At 49.7% G+C, this 22,554-nt stretch overlaps 2 protein-coding genes across 2 annotated transcripts in view; one reads left to right on the forward strand and one right to left on the reverse strand.

The window, feature by feature from the left end:
• Positions 1-22,554, forward strand: part of CDK5RAP1 (CDK5RAP1 mitochondrial tRNA methylthiotransferase) — a 289,907-nt gene that overhangs the window by 200,884 nt on the left and 66,469 nt on the right. The window lies entirely within an intron of this gene.
• KIAA1755 (KIAA1755 ortholog) overlaps positions 3,985-22,554 on the reverse strand; it is a 23,596-nt gene continuing 5,026 nt past the window's right edge. The window contains exons 2-14 of the mRNA XM_032762415.2: positions 21,182-21,379; positions 19,068-20,466; positions 18,751-18,945; positions 17,476-17,599; positions 16,073-16,166; positions 12,441-12,527; positions 10,956-11,072; positions 10,163-10,261; positions 8,883-9,031; positions 7,386-7,524; positions 6,885-7,004; positions 5,933-6,124; positions 3,985-5,404 (exon numbers count right to left, since the gene is read on the reverse strand). Of these exons, the coding sequence (XP_032618306.1) occupies positions 4,349-5,404; positions 5,933-6,124; positions 6,885-7,004; positions 7,386-7,524; positions 8,883-9,031; positions 10,163-10,261; positions 10,956-11,072; positions 12,441-12,527; positions 16,073-16,166; positions 17,476-17,599; positions 18,751-18,945; positions 19,068-20,466; positions 21,182-21,379 (3,969 nt within the window). The 3' untranslated portion in view covers positions 3,985-4,348. The remainder of the gene's footprint in view (positions 5,405-5,932; positions 6,125-6,884; positions 7,005-7,385; positions 7,525-8,882; positions 9,032-10,162; positions 10,262-10,955; positions 11,073-12,440; positions 12,528-16,072; positions 16,167-17,475; positions 17,600-18,750; positions 18,946-19,067; positions 20,467-21,181; positions 21,380-22,554) is intronic.

A 22,554-nucleotide genomic window follows, 5' to 3' on the forward strand; every position in this document is an offset into this window, starting at 1 on the left:
GCCTTCCTCTGCAGCGTGGGGCATGGGTCACTTGCTGGTGGATTCTCTGCAGCTTGAGGTCTTCAAACCACAATTTGAAGACTTCAGTAACTCAGACATAGGTTAGGGGTTTGTTATAGAAGTGGAAGGGTAGGATTATGTGGTCCCTTCTGACCCTAAAGTCTATGAGTCTATGAGTCTATGAAACAGCAACTGTGAGTGGGGTACAGAGAAGGGACAGGCATGTGAAAGGGATGGTTGGGTTGCTGGACTTAAGAACCTGAGGGGAAAAGGACACTGCCCACCCTACTTGGGGGTGGGTCTTTTGCTCATGGTTTACATTTATGAGCCCTGTGTATGGTGTTTCCCCAAATTAATGCTGCATTATTTCCTTTCTTTTAATAAAAGTGTTTTGCTGCACTCAGACTCTGTGCTTGCGAGTGGGAAGTATTGCCTTTGAGAGGCACCCAGGGGGTGAGTGTAATTGTCCCAGGTCACTGGGCGGGGGTTCAAGGTTTGTGTTGTGTTGGTGAAAAGGAACCCTAAATACTGAACCCAGCCCTTCCTGCTACCCACTCTGACTGGCAGAAGGGTTACACAAGAAAATCATGATGTGCATTCCTAGAAAGAATAAATCACACTCTTTCCTTCCTTGGCCTTAGCACGGGACAGGAACCTCTGTGCAGCACAAGCCTTCAGCTGGTATTGGGGGTTTAGCACATGGAGGTGAAAGTCATTGGCTGTATCTTGAATCTAATGGCTTCGGAAATGCCCTTATGTGGCCTCCTCCATGTTCTTTGTGGCGAAAAGCTGTGCCAAGGACATTTAATCACCAGACTGCAAGTTGGTGGTTGCCTAGGGACTAGTGATCATGACCTGATTGCATTCAATCCGGGAAAACAGAGGGCAGTTCCAGCCAGTAATAAAAAGGTTTGGTGCTTCACAGTGGTCAGTGTCCCAAAGCTGACGAAAACTATGAACAAAACTGATTGGGAGGAAAATTTTACACAGAAAAATGCAAATGAAAATAGTGAGTTCTTTAAGCAGAATTTATTAGGAGGCCCAAAAGCCAGGACTCTACCTCAAGGAAGTAAAAATTTGGCTAAAAGCCCTCCTGGTCCAGTGGAGTAGTGAAAGCAGCAATTAGAAAATAAAAAAGCCACATATAATAAGTGTGTGTGTGTGTGTGTGTGTGAGAGAGAGAGAGAGAAATGTATAGTTCACGATATAAATCAGAAATTGTGAAGTATAGAAAATTGATAAAGGAAGCTAAAGATATTACAGAAAAATCTATGTCTGGGAGGGGTAAAGACAATACTAAGGAGTTTTTTTAAGTGAATTAGGAACAAAAGAAATCCTAGCAATGATATAGGCCAATTACTAGAAGGAAATGGTAAAACAGTTAATGCAGAAAAGGTAGAAATGTTTGATAAATATTTCTGTTCTGTATTTGGAAAGAAGCAGGATGATATGTTTGTATCACATGATGAATGGAGTACATTCCAATCTATTAGTAACCAAGGAGTATGTTAAACAGCATGTACTAGGGATAAACATTTGTATATCAGCAGCCTGGACAACTTGCACACAAAAGTCTGAAAAGAGGTGGCAGAGAATCTCTCTCTTTGATGTTCATTTTTAGTAAAACCTGGAATATCAGGGAAATGCCAGAGGACTGGAAGAGGGCTAATTTTGTGCCAACATTCAACAAGGCAAGCAGGATGACTGGCCAGTTAGCCTGACATCAGTCCTGAGCAAAATAATAGAAAATCTGATATAGGATTTAATTAATAAAGAATTAAAGGAATCTAATTAGATCCAGGCAACAAGTGTTACAGAAAATAAGTCTTGTCCAACAAACTTGATTTCATCTTTGATGAGGTTACAAGTCTGGTTGCTAAGGATAACTGCCTGGATGTCCCAGACTTGGACTTTTGTAAGGCATTTGACTTTGTACTGCATGACATTCAGATTAAAAATTAGTGCTACACCGTACCAATAAATCACCCATTAAATGGCTTGTGAACTGGCAAACGGACTGATCTCAAGTAGTTGTCAATGGGGAATCACCATCAAATGGGGGTGTTTCTCATGGGATTCCACAGGGACCAGTGCTGGTCCCAACGCTGTTTGACATTTTCATCAGTTACCTGGAAGTAAATATAAAATCACTGCCGATAAAATTTGCAGATAACACAAAGATTCGCTGAATAGTAAAAATGATGAGGACGGGCCTGTCAGACAGAGCAGTTGTGGTTACTTGGTCTGCTGGGTCCATTTTAATAGAATGTGTTTTCATACAGACAAGTGCACAGTTACACGTCTCGGGACAGGAATGCAGAGCATTCCTTCAGACTGGAAAGCAGGGACTCTGAAAAGGATCTAGTGGTCACGATGCACCAGCAACTCACCAGGAGTTCCCTGTGTGATGCTGGGGCAGACGGGGCTAATGTGATTCTTGGAGATCTAAACAGGGGAGTAGTGAGTCAGAGCAGGGAGGTGATTTACCTCTGTAAAGGGCACTGGTGAGACCGATACTGGATCCTGTGTCAGCTCTGAGGTCCACATTTTGGACAAGGTGCAGAAAAGAGGCACAAGAGCTGGACAAAATGGCTGAAAATGAGCCAGTGACTGAGCTCAATCTGCTTTGCTTATTGGAACGAAGGCTGAGAGGTGACTTTGTACAGTGTGTCAGTCCTGTGTCCGAAAGGGCTCTCAGAGGAGAAAAGCAGCCTGAGAGCCCATGGCTGGATGCTTCTGCCAGACGTAAGTGAGTTGTTTCACTACAGGGACAACGGAGAGAAATTTGAGGGCTGTGATCTAGGTCAGACCAGATTATCTCACAGTCCCTTCGGGGCTTGAACTCCCTACGTTGATGCAGGAGCTCAGACTAGTAACCAGACTGGTCCCTCCTCACCTTACAATCCAGGAAGAACAGTGACCTGACCCCACAGGCCTGGAACCAGGTCCTCTCATTCCATTGCCAGCTGGCTGAGGGGGAAAGGATGGAACCAAACACAACGCACCCTTCTGAACTGATGAGGGGACGGGACAAAGGAGGAGGAGGCAGCGCAGTATGAGAGATGAGCCTGGATTTGAATGTTTTGTTAAAAATAAAAACACTCGAGACTTCACCAAAATCCTTCCCAGGCAGCCACATGGGGCTGGATTTTTAAACCACTCAGACATGAGATTCCTGTGATGACACATGAAAACTGGGTAACAGTGTGTGCAAAGTGCTAACAACTGTCACTTGCATGTTCAGTCTCTGTAACAGTGCATGCAAGTTATGTCCTGTGTGCTTGAAAGTCTATCCAAGAGCCAATCTGAAATGTCCACCCTTAGATTAAGGAGAATAAATGCCTGTCCACTGGGGATGGATTATGGGTACAGCCTCAGAGGAGTAGAATCTGACATTTCTTTTTTGGCTCTCTGAAAGGATACTGAGCACAGCTGCTAAGAGAAGATGAATCAGGACTGGATTTTGGTACTCACCTTGAATTTATTCCTCTGGCTCCTCCTGCAGCAGTAGAAGCACCCGAGAAGGATTTCTGTTCGCAGTTGGAATAGACTCTGGGGGCTGTCTGACTGCAGGCTGGAATGTAGTTTCCTCTGCACTGCTCTACACTGAGAGCTCTGCATTTTGGGTTTATTATTGGTAATAAAATTAGCCTTGTGTAACAGGGACAAAATATCTCAACCCAAGCTGCAGCAACCCCATAGACCAGGAGGGAAAGGAGACAGTAAAAACATATGGGCAGGAGGGAAATTCCACTGGGCAGGCAGGGGAGTTGGGAAGATGCTCTGTTGTGGTAACAATTTAAGCTCTGAGGCCTGGTGGCTCTGGACAGGGGAAGGTTCAGCAGTGAGGAATATCCCATAGTGAGCTGCACGGTGCTCCTGCGGGGGCTCAGGGGATGACTGGTGTGCCTCAGGGAAAATGGGTGTTGCTACAAGAGAAGTGACCAAACTGTCTCCATTTGCCCCTAGGTTTTTCTCCTGTGGTGACTGAATGTGAATAGTACCATGAGAACTTTATTAACTCAACCAGTACCCTGCGCTTACCCAGCTGCAGGCCTTTCACAGGAGGACCACAAAGCACTTCGAGATTGTTAATTAACAGCCTCACAGCTTCCCGGGAGGTGGTAAGTACTGTTATCCCCATTTTGCAGATGAATGGAAGTTAGACACAGGGGAGTTAAGTAACCTGCCTAATGGCAAGCAATGAGTCAATGGCAGGGTAAGGAGTAGAGCCCAGTAGGTCTGATGCCAAGTCCTGTGCTATAACCACTAGACAACACATCCACTCCATGGTCAAAGTTGCCAGGACTGGAAAGACAAAGCCAACCCAGTTTCAAAAGAGCTGGTTTTACTCAGCATCTGCTTTTTCATGGCTATTTGTGTGGTGGTTTTCCAGATATATGATCCCCAGGGGCTTTCCCAGCGGCCCGAGAAGTCTAGGACTCACGAGTTCCATGGGCAAAATGAGATTAGTTGTTGAGGGGTCCTGGGCCAAGTTCTGTGACTCTGTATCTTCAGAAGAAAAGCTGCCATGTCTGGACACTTGAAAGTATTGGGCTGCTTCCGGCATCTTACCCCAGTGCTGCTGACCACATGTGCTGTGGGCTGAGCAAGGCCCATCACCCAGGGACTCACTCACGCTGTCCCAAGGAAACTGGCCAGGGTTTGGGCAAGAGGCTTGGGAAGGAAGGGTCAGAGGAGGCTTCTGAGGGGGTGCCCCATGGACGCTTTCTAAAGCCTTCGTGCTGGGATTCTGAGCCAGGGCTTCTCTCTGTTCAAGATCAGCTCCACATGCAGCACTCAGGGGAGACTCTTCAGCTGTTATAGAGCCTTGATAAATACATCTGCCCTCCTGCACATCCTTGCAGTACAAGGAGTCTTGCTGAGAACACCTGGGGTCCCTGGGATCTATACCTAGGGCAGAGTCTGTGGGCAGATGTGGTTTTAATACTATCTCACTCCTTGCTCTGCATCCTGATTCTTTAACTTGTGTCTTGCTTTCTGCTGTTGCTTGGGCAGGGTTGGAAGTTGATTTGCAAACATGAGGAGCTTTATCTTGGACTCTGGGGCCTGATTTAGAGGCAGCTGAGCTGAAAGAATCCTCCTCCCCACTACAGTCTGGCTCAAATCCTTGGGCCTCCTTGAATTTTTCCAGTATCTCCTCAAGGATCTGCCTGGTTTCTTGACACTTCTGCGATGCCTTGTTCCACACTCCTAGTCCTCTGCAGCTGTGCATGGTGTAGGCTTGTACCTTCATCTCCTGGAACCTCTCTGCTGAAAACTCCACCGATAGCTTCTGTAACAATTTCTCTAGGCATTGTAGGGCCTCCCGACTTGCTGGCTGTCCCTCCCCAAGCTTCACATGAGCCATGTGAGGTTTGCAGTCAAGGTTAAGCAATGTTATCTAGAAAACAGAGCAATAGTTGGTAGTTTTTCCTTGTCGCTCATCTAGAACTTGCTGTCTCTCCTCCCCCAGGATCCCACTCGCTGCTGGTGCAAGAACCTTCTCTTATACCTCTTATAACTGCAACATCCTTCCCATGCTCTCCATCTAGTGAACTTTTCTCTCTCTCTCTCCAGACCTCATTTCCCACTTGCTTATTTATCCCTCTGTAACTTCTCTCATCCCCTGTTCTGCTGCAGCCCCTCCACACTGACCTCCTTCTGGAGTCCTACAGAAATTCCATGATAATCACCAACGTTGAGTTTCTCCACTGGTTTGTCTCTACCAGTGTCAGGAGAGCATATCCTTGGGGAGGAGGTGGGGAACTCCGTTTCCTTGCTATGCAATTGGTGCTGGGGCTCTCAAACTACTTCCCTTCTCATACATTTCACACTGCCCTACAGATTCTCATCAGGCTGAGAGCAATGTTGGTCTGGTTCCAGTTTGCTGCAGGGTAACAATATGGAGCAGTTAGCTTAGCACAGTCACCTTGTCGTAGAACCTGCAGAGGTTGAGCAGAGTTTCCAGCTCAGCCTGCTGCCGCTTCAAGTTTGTGTAGAAACTCCTCAGTTTGGCCTGCACGGTACCTCTGGCTGCCTGGAAGGCTTGTGTCTCGGGGAACATGGAGCCTTGGAACTCAGCAGCTTCCTTACACAGCACAAGTCCATGGTTGTAGTGAGCCTAAAGGAGGATACAAGGAAAATGATCTATTCCTAAACAGGCTCTGCTGTCTTAATTGTGGGGGCCTCGTTTGCTGAGGGCCAGCAGCTCGGCTGCTGGAAGATTCCAGCATCAAAGTCAGAGGAATGTTCTCTGTTTAGGCACAAGCCATTTCTGGGTGCAAGGAAGCAGAAGAGAATCATTCTGTCTTGGGAGGAAATAAGAATGGAGGGTCTCATTCTACACTCCCCACGCTGAGACCTCATTTAATTTGGTGCAGTGCACGGGGCTGCTTGTTTGGATCAATTAACCAGAAGCCTCAGTCTCCATAGAACCCTATCCTGAGTGTCCCCATACAGCACTGGACCTTCCTTGGAACAGAACGACTGCCCTCCAGAGCTGGAGGCTGGGAGAAGGGATGAGGAGGCAGGAGTGTTAGGGGTCGGAGCCCATACGTGGTCCAGAAGTATAAGGATTGTCTCACATTTGGGACTAGTGCTGTGCAACACTGGGAACCTCCTTGCAAAAATTTGACCTGACAATTAAATGTTGATAGGCCCATTATCGCAAAAATGGTCAAAAATGGTATTTTCTGCAGCTCTATAACAATACTGGGCCATTTGTAATGAAATTGCAATGCAATGTGAGAAGCTCTAATTCTGGGGTTTTCGTATTTCATTCTGAGTATCTGGCAAAGAGCCCTAGCAAGGACCACGTTCCAGACATAGGCAATATAGTTATAGCTAGGATACAGGTTATAGAAAAGCATCCTCAAACATACTGTAGCCTGCATCAAGAATTCCTTGAACTGCTGGTAGGATCTCTCTGGGCTGTCCAGGCTCCATTCCTCAGTGCTCAGCTCACGGAGCCGAGAATCTCCTTCATCAATCCAGCAAGTGAGCTGTAAGAAGAAATAAATAGGGTTTCCATGAGATCTCAGTTATTTAACAGCTGCCACGTCCCTAGGAATTTCCCCTCCTTCCCTTGGGTCATCCAGATTTCACAGAGTTTGTGAACAATTTTTTCCCAGTAACCTAGTAATTAAAATCTGGGCTTCAAGAAGATCTTGTTGTTCTCTAGGTTCCCTTGGTATCAGTAGCCCAGGCTGTGGGCAGAGAAGTTTGTTTGTTTCACTCAACTCTGAGCTGAAGCAAAGAAATCTTTTGCTCTGTCACTTAGTGGCTGGGTCCTGAATTTGATGAATGAGATTCAGCAAGTGTTGCCATAGCATCCAAGGTGCAATCTGACCTTTCGGGCAGCATGTCATGAGGAGAGCACTCACCTTGCCAAATTCTGCCTCAAACTCCCGGATCTTTCGGATGAACTCCAGGCTCTCCAGGCAGCTGTTGGATTTTGTCACCAAAGTGTGAACTTCTTCTTCCACTTGGTTGTAGAGGCCCATGGCTGAGTCCATGCTGTTCCTTAAGAACAAAAAGGGTGACAAATATATCTGGCCCATCTCTGTTCACCTACAGCATATCAGCCTCTCGTATGTGAGGAGACCATCCATCCCTCCTAGAATTAGAGCTACAGGTCAGGCACAATTCCTAGTAAAGAAATCAACAGAAGGAGTCCTCTGAGCATCACAATCCCTTAACTGGGGAGAGGGGAACCCTAACCTATTGCCATGTGCTCCCTGGAGTTGGGTTCTAGTTATGACCCTGATGCACACTGTTGGGTGCTGAGAAAGGTCATGTGCAAAGATTGCTCTGCTGATTGGCACGGTGGCACCGAAAGATTGCACGTGCAGAGTGGAAGAGCCTCAGTCCCGTTCTGCCGCACTGTAGCCCAGCGTGGGAGCCAGAGCTGAGGTCACAAGGGTTCTAATTTGTAGGTGATGCTTTGCCACAAGCTGAGCCAAGCTGCTAATGTTTCTAATTCTATTAACACACCAGGGGACTCTGGATTTGCACCTGTCCAGAAAACCTCATTGTATTGCTCTGTGTGGGACCAGTTTGTGCCCACAGACTGGCCGGCCCTGGGGCAAGGAACATGCTACTCTCCAGGTGTGTGGAGCCCTGAATAGCTGCAGGTATAATGTCAGGTGATTGCAGATGTCCAGTAATCTCCCAGTTACATCGAGCAGGTTGGAGTTGGATGTTGGATACCAGAGGGAGGGATGGCACTTGCTAACTCTGCTCTCTGTCCCCTTGGAAATATCCTCCACCCCAGCCTGACACTGTCACAGCCAGAGGCAGAGGAGCTCAGGCAAAGGAGTCGGGGACAAGTGGAGTGATCTGAGGGAGAAGGAAACTGGCAGGTTTTGTGGTGTGCAGCTGGCTGGAAGCAATGTGACAGTATTGGGGAGCAGCGCCATCTAGCAGTCCCACTGGAAAATAAAATGAAATAACATTGGATGACATCTGTTTAAATTGCATGGAATGGAGCTCTGCAGGGGACAAGAGCTCCGTCTTCCCAGTGACACGGGCACATGTTCTCAGCCCAGGGAGAAAATCCTCACCCTGCTGAAGCCAGCGGTGCCTTGTCGCCTTCCAGGCCTGGGCTGAGCGGGGCGATGGAACCACTCCTGGGAGCTTGGACCTCCAGCTTGGTGGGGAGCTGGCAGAGGTAGGCCTGGGGGAGCAGGTGGTGGTGGGAATACCTTGAAGGGCTGGCGAGAAGCTTGTGCCGGTGGGTAATGGACTGCATTGTCCCCAGAGAACGGACGAGGAGCAGGGGCTCTGCAATGCCAAAGGCATGAGCATCCTGAAGCCAGTAGGGTGAGAGCTCGGTGCTCCGTGTCCCTCTTCTGGGGCAGGGATGGCTCCAGTCTCCGTACCTGACATCCGGTGAGAAACTGAGCCGGGATGCCTCCTTCCTCAGCCTGGCCAGCGTGGCCCCACCCTCTCTCTGCAAGCTGACTAGCTGCACGTTGCTGAGCACTGTCTTCATCAGCTCTCTGTATCTCTCCGTGTACTCGGCTGCCTCCTGCCCAAGGATCAGAGACACACACGCTTGTCACTGCAATTGCCCTTTGCCCCATCACCCTCTGAATCAACAGCACCAAGTCGGCTGTCAGGGGCAAAAGTAAGAGGGGACAGAGCCTGAGGTCGGAAAAGGCCTCCGACCTGGGGAACATTTCCACCAAGGGAACTCTATTTTACCCTGGGACAAAATGGAGTTAAATGCCACGTGCCACGTAAAACACACATTGTCCTGCAAAGAGCCCTGGAGGAGCTATCTGAATCACAGACTGCCTAGGTCAGTTGCGGAAGCTCCTTCACTGGAGGGTTTCGAAAGGAGGCTGGAGCCATCTGTCTTGGAGGGTTTAGACACAAGTCCTGCACCATGGCAGGGGGTTAGACTAGACGACCCTTGAGGTTCCTTCTAACCCTATGGTTCTGTGGTCCCTTGGTCAGAGGATCCCAATGTGCTTTCTGAGCATGAGACAGTAACAAATCTGTGCAGAGATCACTTCATTCACCACTGACTGCAGCCACCTTTGGGGTGCAACATGGCAGCTGTCTGTGTCCAGTGGGACCTGCACAGGGGCTTCAGGTGGGCCGCTTGGAATGATATGGACTGGAATTTGACAGGGCACCAGAGTTCACGCTCCTCCTCTTGCAGACCTTCCCATGGAATGTGCAGTGACCACAAGTAATCAGGGCGCTGGTGTTAAGTCTTAGCCAATAGACAGCATCTTCAGCAGAACAGTGCATCATACCAGCCAGGTGTCCCGTGCCAGCACAGATTCACTATGGCCGCTGCATGCAGTTCCTTGCAGGTCTCCCATCCAAGCAGTGACCCAGTCTGACCTGACTTAGCTTGTGGGCTGTGCCAGCTGAACAGCACAAGGCTGGCTTAAATATAATAATTGATTCTTTGCTCTTAAATACTGATTACATAGCAAGCAAAGGCTGTGGGAGAGATTCACTGCTGCTTTTGATCAAAGGCACCTAGAGAGTTCCTCTGGCTCTCCCGGTGGGCAGGAATGGCCCAGGGCTGGATTGCCACTGGGCATCAGGAGATGGCAGCACAGTGCACTTGCTGTTGTTTTGGGGGATAACTGCGTCAGAGCTGGATGCAGGTTATCCTGTCTGGAACTCGGAAGCATGTTACCTGCATATCCTCTGGGAAGTCGCCCTTCTCCAGTTCCTGGATGGAGCTCTGCAGTAGCTTGGAGGCCTGCTTGAGATCTGCCACGAAGGGATGCAGCTTCTACAGAGAAGCAAACACAAGTTGGCCTGTCCCAGGCCAGGAGGGCTGGCAGATGGATGGCAAGACAGGCTTAGAGTAGAGAGGGGGAATAGGTTTAGATTGTGTGAATGTATAAACAGATGGACAGTAGTTTAATGGCTGATAGGGAAAGAAGCAGGTGGAAATATGGATGAATAGCAGTGCAGCCAATAAGCAGGGTGGGAAGGTTAACTGCAGGGAGACATTGTAGATAATATATTTCTAAGCAGAACTGAGGTAGCTACGGATACTTAGCTCAAGTTCTGGGCCTTCTTGTTGATTTCTTGAACTTGTGCGTAATACACGTGAAAACCGCTGCTTGCTTCAGGGCATCCCATGGGAATCCTCCCCCTGATCTCTCTCTCTCTCACACACACACACACACATATGCAATTTTTGTGATACATTGAAACAGGGATGTACTTATTGTGATGCAACCAGTTGGCATAACCTGCAACCAGATTCACTCTCTCCCCGCAGTCGGGTGTTATGCTGTTATTGCAGTACCAGGAGCCTGTGCATTCTCGTACATTGTCTTTCTGCATTACCAAGGTACCAGGGATTTGCCAGTGATCGTCACTGTGAGTGTTATGCCCCCTGAGAAGCAAGTCCCTTGCTGAGGGGAAAGGGCTGCTGCAAACACAAGGGGAAAGCTGAAGGCCATGATAATAGACACCTGGAAGAATTGAACCCACTCGCCGTGGTTGTAAGGGAAAGTACCATCCAAGTCTGGTGTCAGCTGGGTGCTGTCGACATAGCGGCCCAGAGCTCTGAGGGAAGTCAGCAGCTCCACCTGCAGGAGGGAGGGACACGGCTTTAAATTCTGTGGTGAGCTCTTACAGAGGCAAGTGAGAGTGGTGGGTAAGAGTTTGGTTTGGCAAAGCTTCCCCAAGGGGATCCTGCAGCCTTTGGGCATGAAAATCCCTCTCTCCTTCTCCAAAGGATCCTGGCCGCCTGAATCTGCAAAGCGGGGCTGGAAGAGTCAGAAGGAGAAGCTGCTGGCTGAGATTCCCAGCTGTCCACTCCTGCCTGGCTGTGCTGTAAATCCTGAATCCCACATGCAATGTGCTGGCTAGATGCATGCAGCTGTGTCTCCCTATAGCAAGCAGAACCGCCTGCTAGTTATCGGCAGCAAATGAGTCAGTTCCTCTGTTGGCTCAGAGGAAGAGGGGCTTGTTTGGGTAGGTCCTGGTTCCATCCCGAAGCAAGACCCTGGGGTCTGTGTGCAGCTGCGGTTTCTTACATGCAGTCTTTATTCAGGCAAACGCCCGCTGAGTACAGACCTTAGGGTGTTGTCACTGGGAACTTGACCCAAAGCCCACTGAAGCGGCTTCAACAGGCTTTGCATGAGGCCTGGAGAGGAAAACTGTTGCCCTTGGCATTTTAGCAGTTCTGGTTCCTTCCCAAGAGCCTGAACCCAGCACTGGCTCAGAAGAAGTCACTGTCTCTAAGTGGAGCTCCCTGGGGCTCTGTGGTTTTCGAATGCACAGCAGAACGCTGGCATTTTAGTAAACCTGCCAGGACAGCCAAGCTGCGTAATCAAACTTATTAATATTTCACACTATATTAATTAAACAGAGCAGCCTTAAAAGAACAATAAACTCTTTCAAGTTGTGAGTTATTATCCTAATGCCCGTGTCCAGCATGTGGAAGTAACTGGGAAAGTCCTTGGCTTCCCCTGGGTGGCTGCAGTCCATTACTGCCGTCAGACAATGTGAGGACTGCAAGAATTACCTGCCTGGGACACAGACAATAAGATAAAGGCCCCACAGACAGAGAGAAGGGCACCTCTCCCTGCTCCTCATGCGAGACAGGATCCAGGTATTTCATAACAAGGGTGAGGACTGTGCACGTGGGCAGACTCTACTGACAATGTCATGGGAATAGTAGAACCTGAGCTCTTGCAGCGTGATCAGGACAGACAGAATCCATCTAGTCACTGCTTCTGCTGGCACAGATGGAGCCCCGGTGAGCTAGGCCTAGGTGGAGATGAGGTGCGGGAGCACCTCAGCCTAGCTCCATCCCCTTGACTGCAGACATGAGGGAGGAAAGGAAGGAACCCTCCGTCAATACAGACTCTGTCCTCCTAGCAGGAGAAGGTAGAAATAGTATAAAGATGAAGCTAGGAAGCAGCAGTAGAAGACGCTGCTCCAGTGCTCACCTGTATTCCAGGTAACTTCTCCAGGTGTGCAGCCGTCTCCTTGTCTGCCAACAGCAACACACCATGGATGGTGGCAGGTGAAGATCTCTGCAGGGGAGGGAAGAGTAAATGTCACTCCTTGCAATACAAAAGATGTTAAGAGTAACTAGAAGAAACTCAAAGAAAGTGGGGGTCCCTTAATGAATGAGGGAGGCAACCTACTGACAGAGGATGTGGAAAAAGCTAATGTACTCAACGCTTTTTTTGGCCTCTGTCTTCACAAACAAGGTCAGCTCCCAGACTGCTGCACTGGGCAGCACAGTATGGGGAGAAGGTGACCAGGGGACTGTTTAGAAAAGCTGGACGAGCACAAGTCCATGGGGCCGGATGCACTGCATCTGAGGGGGCTAAAGGAGTTGACAGATGTGATTGCAGAGCCATTGGCCATTATCTTTGAAAACTCATGGCGAATGGGGGAGGTCCCGGATGACTGGAAAAAGGCTAATGTGGTGCCCATCTTTAAAAAAGGGAAGGAGGAGGATCCGGGGAACTACAGGCCAATCAGCCTCACCTCAGTCCCTGGAAAAATCATGGAGCAGGTCCTCAAGGAATCAATTCTGAGCAGTCAGAGGAGAGGAAAGTGATCAGGAACAGTCAGCATGGATTCACTAAGGGCAAGTCATGCCTGATTAACCTAATTGCCTTCTATGAGGAGATAACTGGGTCTGCAGATGAGGGGAAAGCAGCAGATGTGTTATTGCTTGACTTTAGCAAAGCTTTTGATACGGTCTCCCACAGTATTCTTGCTGGCACATTAAAGAAGTATGGGCTGGATGAATGGACTATAAGGTGGATAGAATGTTGGCTAGATGATCGGGCTCAACAGGTAGTGATCAATGGCTCCATGTCTAGTTGGCAGCCGGTATCAAGCGGAGTTCTCCAAGGGTCGGTCCTGGGGCCGGTTTTGTTCAATATCTTCATTAATGATCTGGAGGATGGCATGAACTGCACTCTCAGCAAGTTTGCAGATGACACTAAACTGGGAGGAGTGGTAGATATGCTGGAGAGTAGGGATAGGATCAGGGCCGGCTCCCAGGGTTTTGCCACCCCAAGCAGCCAAAAAAAAAAAACCAAAAAGCCGCGATCGTAATCTGCAGCAATTCAGCGGGAGGTCCTTCTCTCCGAGCGGGAGTGAGGGACCCTCCGAATTGCCGCCAAATCCCTGAAAGTGCCGCCCCACTCCGGAGTTGCCGCCCCAAGCACCTGCTTGATAAGCTGGTGCCTGGAGCCAGCCTTGGATAGGATACAGAAGGACCTAGACAAATTAGAGGACTGGGCCAAAAGAAACCTGATGAGGTTCAACAAGGACAAGTGCAGAGTCCTGCACTTAGGACAGAAGAATCTCATGCACTGCTACAGCCTAGGGACTGAGTGGTAGGCAGCAGTTCTGCAGAAAAGGACCTAGGGGTTACAGTGGACGAGAAGTTGGATATGAGTCAGCAGTGCACCCTTGTTGCCAAGAAGGCTAACGGCATTTTGGGCTGTATAAGTAGGGGCATTGCCAGCAGATTGAGGGATGTGACCATTCCCCTCTATTCGACTTTGGTGAGGCCTCATCTGGAGTACTGTGTCCAGTTTTGGGTCCCACACTACAAGAAGGATGTGGAAAAATTGGAAAGAGTCCAGCAGAGGGCAACAAAAATGATTAGGGGGCTGGAGCACATGACTTATGAGGAGAGGCTGACGGAACTGGGATTGTTTAGTCTGCAGAAGAGAAGAGTGAAGGGGGATTTGATAGCTGCTTTCAACTACCTGAAGGGGGGTTCCAAAGAGGATGGAGTTTGGCTGTTCTCAGTGGTAGCAGATGACAGAACAAGGAGTAATGGTCTCAAGTTGCAGTGGGGGAGGTTTAGGTTGGATATTAGGAGAAACGTTTTCACTAGGAGGGTGGTGAAGCACTGGAATGGGTTCTCTAGGGAGGTGCTGGAATCGCCTTCCTTGGAGGTTTTAAAGGTCAGGCTTGACACAGCCCTGGCTGAGATGATTTAGTTGGGGATTGGTCCTGCTTTGAGCAGGGGGTTGGACTAGGTGACTCCTGAGGTCCCTTCCAACCCTGAGATTCTATGATTCTATGGTTCTATGACATCCTCTGCTTACTCTGCATGTGACAGTCAGTCCTGGCATTGGGAAACACTCACCAACTACGGGACTGTCCTGTTGTGAGCGGGAGAGCCTCATATCCTGAGCAGTTCAATGCTGCTGTTAGAAGCCAGAGAAAAAGCTCCTGAGCAGAGCTGGGTGGGAAATGCACCCCATTTCCCCTAATCCAGTCACTTGGGCCAGAACCTGTGTAGAACAGGACAGCGCATCCACACCCTGGCTGTGTCCATCTCCCATGAGCAACCCAGCAAAAAGCAGCAGGGGAATTTCTATGAAAAATTCTATATGCATACTAGAACAGCATGGACGGTCATCCAGGCTGGGGACAGAATGAATATCATGGGTCTTATCTGACCAATCACAAATGAGCACAAAGCTCACTGAAGAGACCTAAAGCAAACCCCTGCAAAATGCAGAGTTGATGGGAGCTGTGTTGGTGACAAACTCTCAGCCCCTGTGCAGGAACACAGGGCACTTCTCTGAGTTGCCCTGGGCTCAGGCACTAAACACCTCCATTAAGGTGCAGGGTAATTATTGCAGAGTCATTCTGGCAGGTGGGCCCAGTTAATGCCAGCCAGGACTTGCAAGGGGCCCAGGAGGTCCTGCCGGGAATCCTTAGGAGCAGCTGTGAGAGGTAGAGATGTACGTGGTGCTGTTGTGTTTGAATTCCAGGTATGGGATAAGCTTGGACATGAGGTCAGGGTCTGGGTGCTCCAGAGAAACGTAGTAACCCCTGATTGACAAGTGACTTGGGCTGGGGTTTGGACAAAGGATTTTCTCTGCTGGTTTTAGAGTGTGAAGAGACAGAGAGGTTGGGGACGGACAGATGCACATCTCCTGGCTACATGAGCTAAGCCTAGCATGATTTTGGGGTAGCAATGAGCATCTTTTGTGCCCGGGGGACTATAAACAGTGCTTTGAGTCTGGTCCTCCACGTGTGCGATCTGTGTATCCACAGGTGGCAAGCAGAGAATTGTAGTGGCAACTTGAGACCAGACAACCAGGAAAGTGCTGGAGTGCAGCACTGACCTCTCAGACAGCTGTGGGGGGCCAGATGCATTGACGGTTCCCCAGGAGATCAGTAACTGGGACTGTGAAGGAGGAGACTGGGCAGGTATCCCAGGGACAGCAGGGGTATGCAGTGTTTCCTAGATAAATATATCCCACTCCAACAGAGGGTAACAGAAACCTGCCTGAGTAAATGATCTTGGGGATGCTTAGGGCAAAGAGTGTGGATGAGATCAAAATTTTGGCCTCAGGGCATCGCAGACAAAGGGACTGTCATAGGATCAGCTGTAGGTCAGCAGGAACCTGCTCACAGGTCCCCACTCAATGCAATACACTCCAGAGGGAATTCGAGAGGTGCTTTAGGGACAACACTGCTGAACTTTACTGATTAGCTGGACAGAGGATCTCGCCCACACAAATCGATTGTGCTTTCCTGGGCCCTCTTATCCCTCTGAGCTCACGACTGTACAGAGACCAATATGTACCTGGACTGATCTGAATGCTGTGTGCAGGGTCGGGGAGGGAGGCTGTCTCCTGGCATCCACCACAATGGTCAGCCCTCTGTCCCTTGCTTCCCTCCTTGGAATGAAATAAACCACAGTGAGCTCCCATTGGAAGAAGAAAACAGCATTAATTGAGACCCTCAGCAGCTGATTTGGGGTTCCCCATCCGTGCTGGAGAGGAAATGCCCCACTTTCCTGAAGGCACCGTCCTGGGGTGTGTGCCTGCGCTGCAGTGGGGAGCAAGTCTCCCAGCTCGGGCAGACGGACTTGTGCTAGAGAGCTCGTACTAGTGCACCAACAGTAGCAAAGCGGGCAGTGGAGGCAGCAGCTTCGATGCTCCGGCCCACCTCACCCCCTGGGCATTAGAGCCCGAGGTTCAGCCCACGCTGAACGTCCATATTTCTGGTTTTAGCACACTCGCTCGAGCCCACCGGCATGAGTCTATCTGCTAGGCTGGGAGCTCACTTGTCGCTCCCAGAAATGTCTGCATACACCCAACATCACACACACTATTTATCTTCACATCCAACAGCTGCCATGGGATTTCAAAGGACAGGTGGAAAGAACGCCTGAACTACCAAGGCAATGTCCAACGTGCTCCAGTAGGGGGCAGTGGGGCATATTCCAGCATGTGTGCGGGTGGAATCCATCCAGCTACACACGGAGGGTTAAAAGCCCCCAAATGACCCCAGTGAGCAGTTCCGGAAATAATGCCTTTCACAGTAATTAACTGGGCCCTCTGAGCGTTGCCTGCAGCCTGGAGCCACCTGACTCCCTCTTGCCAGGCAGCAGATGGGGGCGCAAAGCAGGCAAAGGAGCGAGTATGGATGCCCAGCTCCCAGGCAGACTAAACGCCATATTCCCCAAATTCCTTTAACCTATGCTTACCCTTGACTATGCTACTGCCTGAAAGGAATTGGAACGGGGCATGCAAGCCGCCACACATGGCAGGAAGGGGTTAATGGGCAGCTGGAGGCTTTGTCAGCCCAACTGAGATACCTGGAGCAGAAGTCTGGCTTCCAGGGTAAAAGGCAGAGCCCTGCTCAGTTGGGGGGAGTAGACAGAGAGAGCAGCAGCTGGAGAAGCCTGGTCAGGGCCCAGTGCCCAGCAGATCTGTCCAAGGAAAAGGAAGTATTTAAGTTCATGTTGTTTCCTCCTTGTTTTGGAACTGGAGTGCCCTGCAAGGGGTAGAACTGGAAGGGACCTGCTGGAGGGCTAAGTCTCTGCAACCCAGAAGGTGTTGAAGACTGGGCAGAGCAGTGGAAGACAGGCTGGGAAACCGAGGCTGAGTGGCTGCTGCGCCGGGTGATGCTGCATGCAGGTGCTCTGCTAAGGTTATGCTATAATATGGATGTTGTGGGAAGGGTGCTGTGTTCTCCCCTTACCTGGGGATGAAGCAGAGGTAAAGGAGGAGCTGGGCTACCTCTCTGGCGGAGCACCAGGTGGCTTCCCATGCTCTGCTGCTTGTGGTCACCTGGATCAGAGCCCTGCCAAGCTTATCTGTGCTCCCTGCAGCCAGGAAAAAGCAAACAGTGAGTTACCAGTTCACAGTACTGCCACGCCCACATGTTCAGACCTCCAAAGCCATCAGATTGACTTAAAAATCATGAGACTGATCGAAAAACAAAGCTTGAGTTCTTTAATTTGCCTTCTCTTTTTGAGCCTTTAAGAGTCACATTTTGAAGCTGTTTTCTCTCTGCAACCATGAAGGCTAGAGACATGCTTTTTCTTAAAACAAAACAAAATAAAACAAAACAAAGAAGAGTTTCAACCTATTTCATGATTCCAGGAATTGGGGCTTCAAGGAAATCACTAAGTATCGGGAGACTTGGCGATGTTAAGTTTGTTGTGGAGTGGGAGACCATGGACAATCCAAATATCTACTGCGTTCTCCCTTGAACTGCTCCATCACACGGCTGAATGCTTTCCCTGAAAGCCCTTAGGGAGTGCGGCTTGCATGGTACAGCACCTCCCGTAAGTCTCCTTGGGGACATCATGGAAGCGCTGCACTTAATACTATTGGCCTAAACTCCCGCACGACCTCACTTTCACCTTAATGACTGCTAACACCTCAGGTTTCCGCCTGGTCTGAGTAGCTGGAGTGGAGGCTCATGTGAGAGGGGCTGGAGTTTGGAGGAATTAGTACCATGTTGGGAGCTCTAATTCTGGCTCTGGGGGGCTTTCATCTGTGTCTCAAGAGTTCTCATCTGTGAAATGGGGGGGAGAATGTTTCCCTGCCTGCCTGGGGGGCTTTGCGCACTCATAAGTTAATGGCTGTGCCCTGCCTTCAGGAGATAAGAACTGGTTGGGGAATGTCTCTGTTTCCCTTAAGGCATTTTTTTGTTTCTGTCAAAAATGTTCAGGTTTTCAGTGTACCCCTCGACCCCAAATATTCAGTTAAAAATTAGTTCTCAGCCACTTAAAACAGAAACATTTCAGCTAACCAGGCAAATATTTTAGTTTTACTGAAACGACTGGCTGAATTTTCTGCCATTTTGGTGCTTTCCATTTTTCAACAAAACCCCTAAAAAAAATGTAGGACGTTGGACATTCCCTGCAGAAATTTTCATTTTGACCACAAAAATCTTTCATTAAAAAAACCATTTTGAATGAAGAAATGCGAGTAGGCCTAGTCGTGATCCTGTCACTGGGTTCAGTACCTGGCAAACAAGCTATGCCCGAGCGCAAGAGCTCAGCACCGAGATCCTGCCATTGGGGCGGCCGTTGAGGGCTGGACTCTGCAGACAGGGGTTCTTGGGCAGGACAGCTCACGGTGGTAACACAAAGACCATTCTTACAGTTGGTGCCTTGAAGAGAGCTGATGTCAAAGAGAGACGCATCCGTCTGATCGGTACCTGACCAGGAAAACAGATCAAAGATGTGGCAGAGTTTTTAGCTGAAAGGAGGCGAAGTTTGCACAACTTACTACAATGTTTGCTTTATACCCAGTTTTGTACAATCCTCTACTGGCTATTACCTTTCCCAGTTGGCTTAACTCTGCTCATCCTGGGAGAGTAAATAGCCGACATCCTTTTCCGAGGCCCTTCATATTGGCTGGTACCAGACAAACTGTCCCCTGGGGATGCTGGTTGTCGTTGGCCTTTGAAGAAGGAGAATTTATGGCTGGCAGGGGGAGACTGTGATGGAGAGAGATTTCTCCTTGCACCAGCAGGAGACTTGAGAAGCTTTAAGTATCCCTGCTTTGTCACCTCCTTGGCTTTCATCTCCTGAGTCACTGCCTTCGGAGGACAGCCAGAGAGGAGTCTGGGAGTGGCTGCCTGGCCTGGCCTCTGTCTGAGGTGAGCTGGACTCTCTGGAGCTGTGCTTGCTGAAGGGAACTCCGGTTTGGGCACATCAGTCTCCTCCAGTATGGCTGCCATCAGCCCAGAGCCAAAGCTCACAGGGTTCTGAAGGGCGGCCACGTAGGACTCACGGTATCGACACCTCGGCCCGTGGAATTTGGGATCTCTGTTCAGTTTTCTCCTCAGACACAGTGTGCAGGGACCCTCCTCTGAGCTCTGCCCTTTCCCACAGGTCCATTTTTCTGCTGCTGACCCTCTGTTCACTCTTGAAAGCCGTGATTTACGCTCTGATGGCACCTTTATTTCTCTAGAAGGTCCAGGTTGCTCAGCAGATGGTCCTGACTTGGCCAGAAGATCCAGCTTCATTTCTTCAGAAAACTCCAGGAGGTCAACATAGTCACCATCCAGGTCCTGGCTGATGGTATCGCGCAGGCTTGGCACAACAAACACACTGGGCTTCTTCCATGATCCTGCTTGATCCACCTTGATGAGTCCTGGATACTTGCCCTGGCTGGACCTCCAGTGCACATCTTTGCAGTCTTGGACATTACCCATGATGTTACCAGGTGGCACCTGAGCATCAGTCATGCAAAAAGACATTGTGCAGCTCTGTGATGCTGGCTCTACCATCACTTCAGAGCTGCCAAGGTCCAGTGCATGTGCTGGAAGGGACACTCCGACCTGGGAGGGACTTGGTGCTTCTTTGGGCTTGCTGATGAATTCTGGCATGGCTATCTTACCCCAAGGCACAGGGGCAATTCCCTTTTCTGTGGCTACCAGGCAGGTGTGCAGAGGTGCTCTCTCCAGGTCTCGGTTGATTTCCTCCAGCCACTCATTGGTAAATAGCAGCGTGTAGGAGGATTCAGAAACGGTTCTTTCTTCCACAGTGCGCAAGTCCTGAGAGAGGCACTTTACAGTGATGCAGGCAGATTGCTCTCCGTAGGGCTCTGCTTGGAGGTAGAAGTCTCCTGGGCGTAGTAAGAGAGGGTTGAGTGGGGCAAGGTGAATGACCACTTTCTCGTGAAGACACAAGGGCCAGCCTTCATGGAGAAAGATGCGGTTAAAGTAAGGTGCCTAAGAGAAGAAAGACACATGATATTAACGAAATGGAATCTGACCAGCTTATTGTGGCCTAATGGATGGAGCACCAGACAGGGAGACGGCTCTACCACCGGCCTGCTGGATGATCTTGGGCAAGCCACTCCCTTCCCCGTGCCTCAGTTTCCCTGTCTGTAAAGTGTGGATAATGAGCCTGTCCTCTTCTGTAAAATGCTTTGAGATCTACTGATGAAGAGCTGTGTAAGAGCTCGGGATTATGGCCTTTGTTCCATAGTGTACGAGCACCTTGCAACCCGTACTGGATGTTTTGTCACAGCCCCTGTGTGCGGCCAGGCCATTATTCCTGTTTGGGGTGGAGATAATGATGTACAGACTGACTCTGCAGTGCCACAAAGTGCTTCCCAATGATTAATAAACCCAGCAACCTGCGGGGGTTGGGGAAATCTCATCATCCCATTTTACAGATGGGAAAAGGAGACCCTGATGAGGGGATTTGCTGAAGGCCCCACAGAGAGAAGCCAGGCATCCTGTCCTGTTCCTTGCTTAACTACCAGCCTGCACTGCCCCTAGGTGGATATGATAGTACAGCGTTTAGAGTCTACGTGGAACGTTTGCTTCAGTGGGGGAAGCCTGCCTGCATCCATGCACCCACGGCAGGCCTGGGCCTGAGAGCCGGGCTCTGGGAAGGCTTGGGGGAGGTGGAGACTGCTGTTGTTGTCCATGAACTCACACAGGCTGCCTGCCGCACATGCTCAAAGAGGCGCTTGGCAGGAATCAGGAAATCAAGGAGGCAGCACAGCCCATCGCCGTGGTAGTCGCTGTCTAGCAGGCGGAAGAGCTGGCTGAGGACGGTTGGGGCTGTGACTTCAAATGGCGGGTAGAGGGCTAGCAGGGCGTTCTGCACCGCAGCATCGAGCGACCGGGGATCCTGCAGGGGAAATGCACCATCCATTAGACAGACCAGCACTAGCAACCCGCCCCCTTTGGGGACCTCTCCCACCCCCCACCCCCCCAGTTTAATATACTGCATCCATCACTCGCTTTCCCAGCCTCCCTACAGAGCCTCCAGGCCGGCCCTCCAGCCTGGTGGGAGCATGGAAGTGTCTTTAAAGGAGGAACGCTGATTTAAATACACCACCGCAGCTGGCAGAGTCACATGCAATAGGCGCGTTTCCTTGGGAGTAACTGTGCCTTTCTGGGACTTGGGGTACATTAGTTATGACATTGCTGAAGTGAGGAAAGGTTGAAAGGTCTGAGCGAATTGGGGAGATGCCACTAGCGTCACAGAGGACTTTCTTTTGACCAGGCAGGTTAAGGAGCTTTTGGTTTAAAGGGTCGCTAGTATGTCTACGTTTATACTCGTTTGATTTGTGGTGGGTCTGAGTTTCCAAGTGCAGGTTCCAAATTCTAAACTCCTCCAAGTTCAGGAGTGTTCACACCTGGTGATTTGGCTCAGTCCATTATAGCGAGAAGGGTAGCTAGCAAGATTAGACCCAGTCCCAATTGCCCCCAAGTTCAGAGCTGTTCAGATCTAAGCTCTTTCCCAGACACTGGCAGGTGTTTTAGAAATACAATTGTGTGGATGGGTGACAATGCATGAGGCCAGGCACCTTGATCGCTCTGGTTCAGCCTCATCCCTACATTTCATTGATTCCAAACCAATCACTGGAGAATCTGTTAGGAAATATCCTACAAATTCTACAGCTCCTCCTTGCAAAACAAAACCCTCCAGACTAAAACAAGAACCACCATTTGTGTAAGGCCCACTTAATGATATTTCCAATTCACTGACCTGGCTCTGCAGAAGCAGTTAACTAAACAAACCCTGTTTCCAAGGCTGTGCTAATCTGACTGACATAACTGGTGCACCAAGGAAAGCAATCAGGATGAGTTCAGGTTAAATTTCAGTGGCTTTAGGAAAGCAATGGTTGTCAAATGGAAAAAACGCATAACTAGTAGGGACAGACATTGGCTTTTCAAGACTTTAGGAGGGGCTTTCAAGCTGTTGTCATAAATAGATAGGTACGGTAAGGGTTAAATTTCTTTTACCTGGAAAGGGTAACCAAACACCTGACCAGAGGGCCAATCAGAGAACTGGATTGT

Source organism: Chelonoidis abingdonii, chromosome 14 (genome assembly GCF_003597395.2).
Source record: "Chelonoidis abingdonii isolate Lonesome George chromosome 14, CheloAbing_2.0, whole genome shotgun sequence".
NCBI lineage: Eukaryota > Metazoa > Chordata > Testudines > Testudinidae > Chelonoidis > Chelonoidis abingdonii.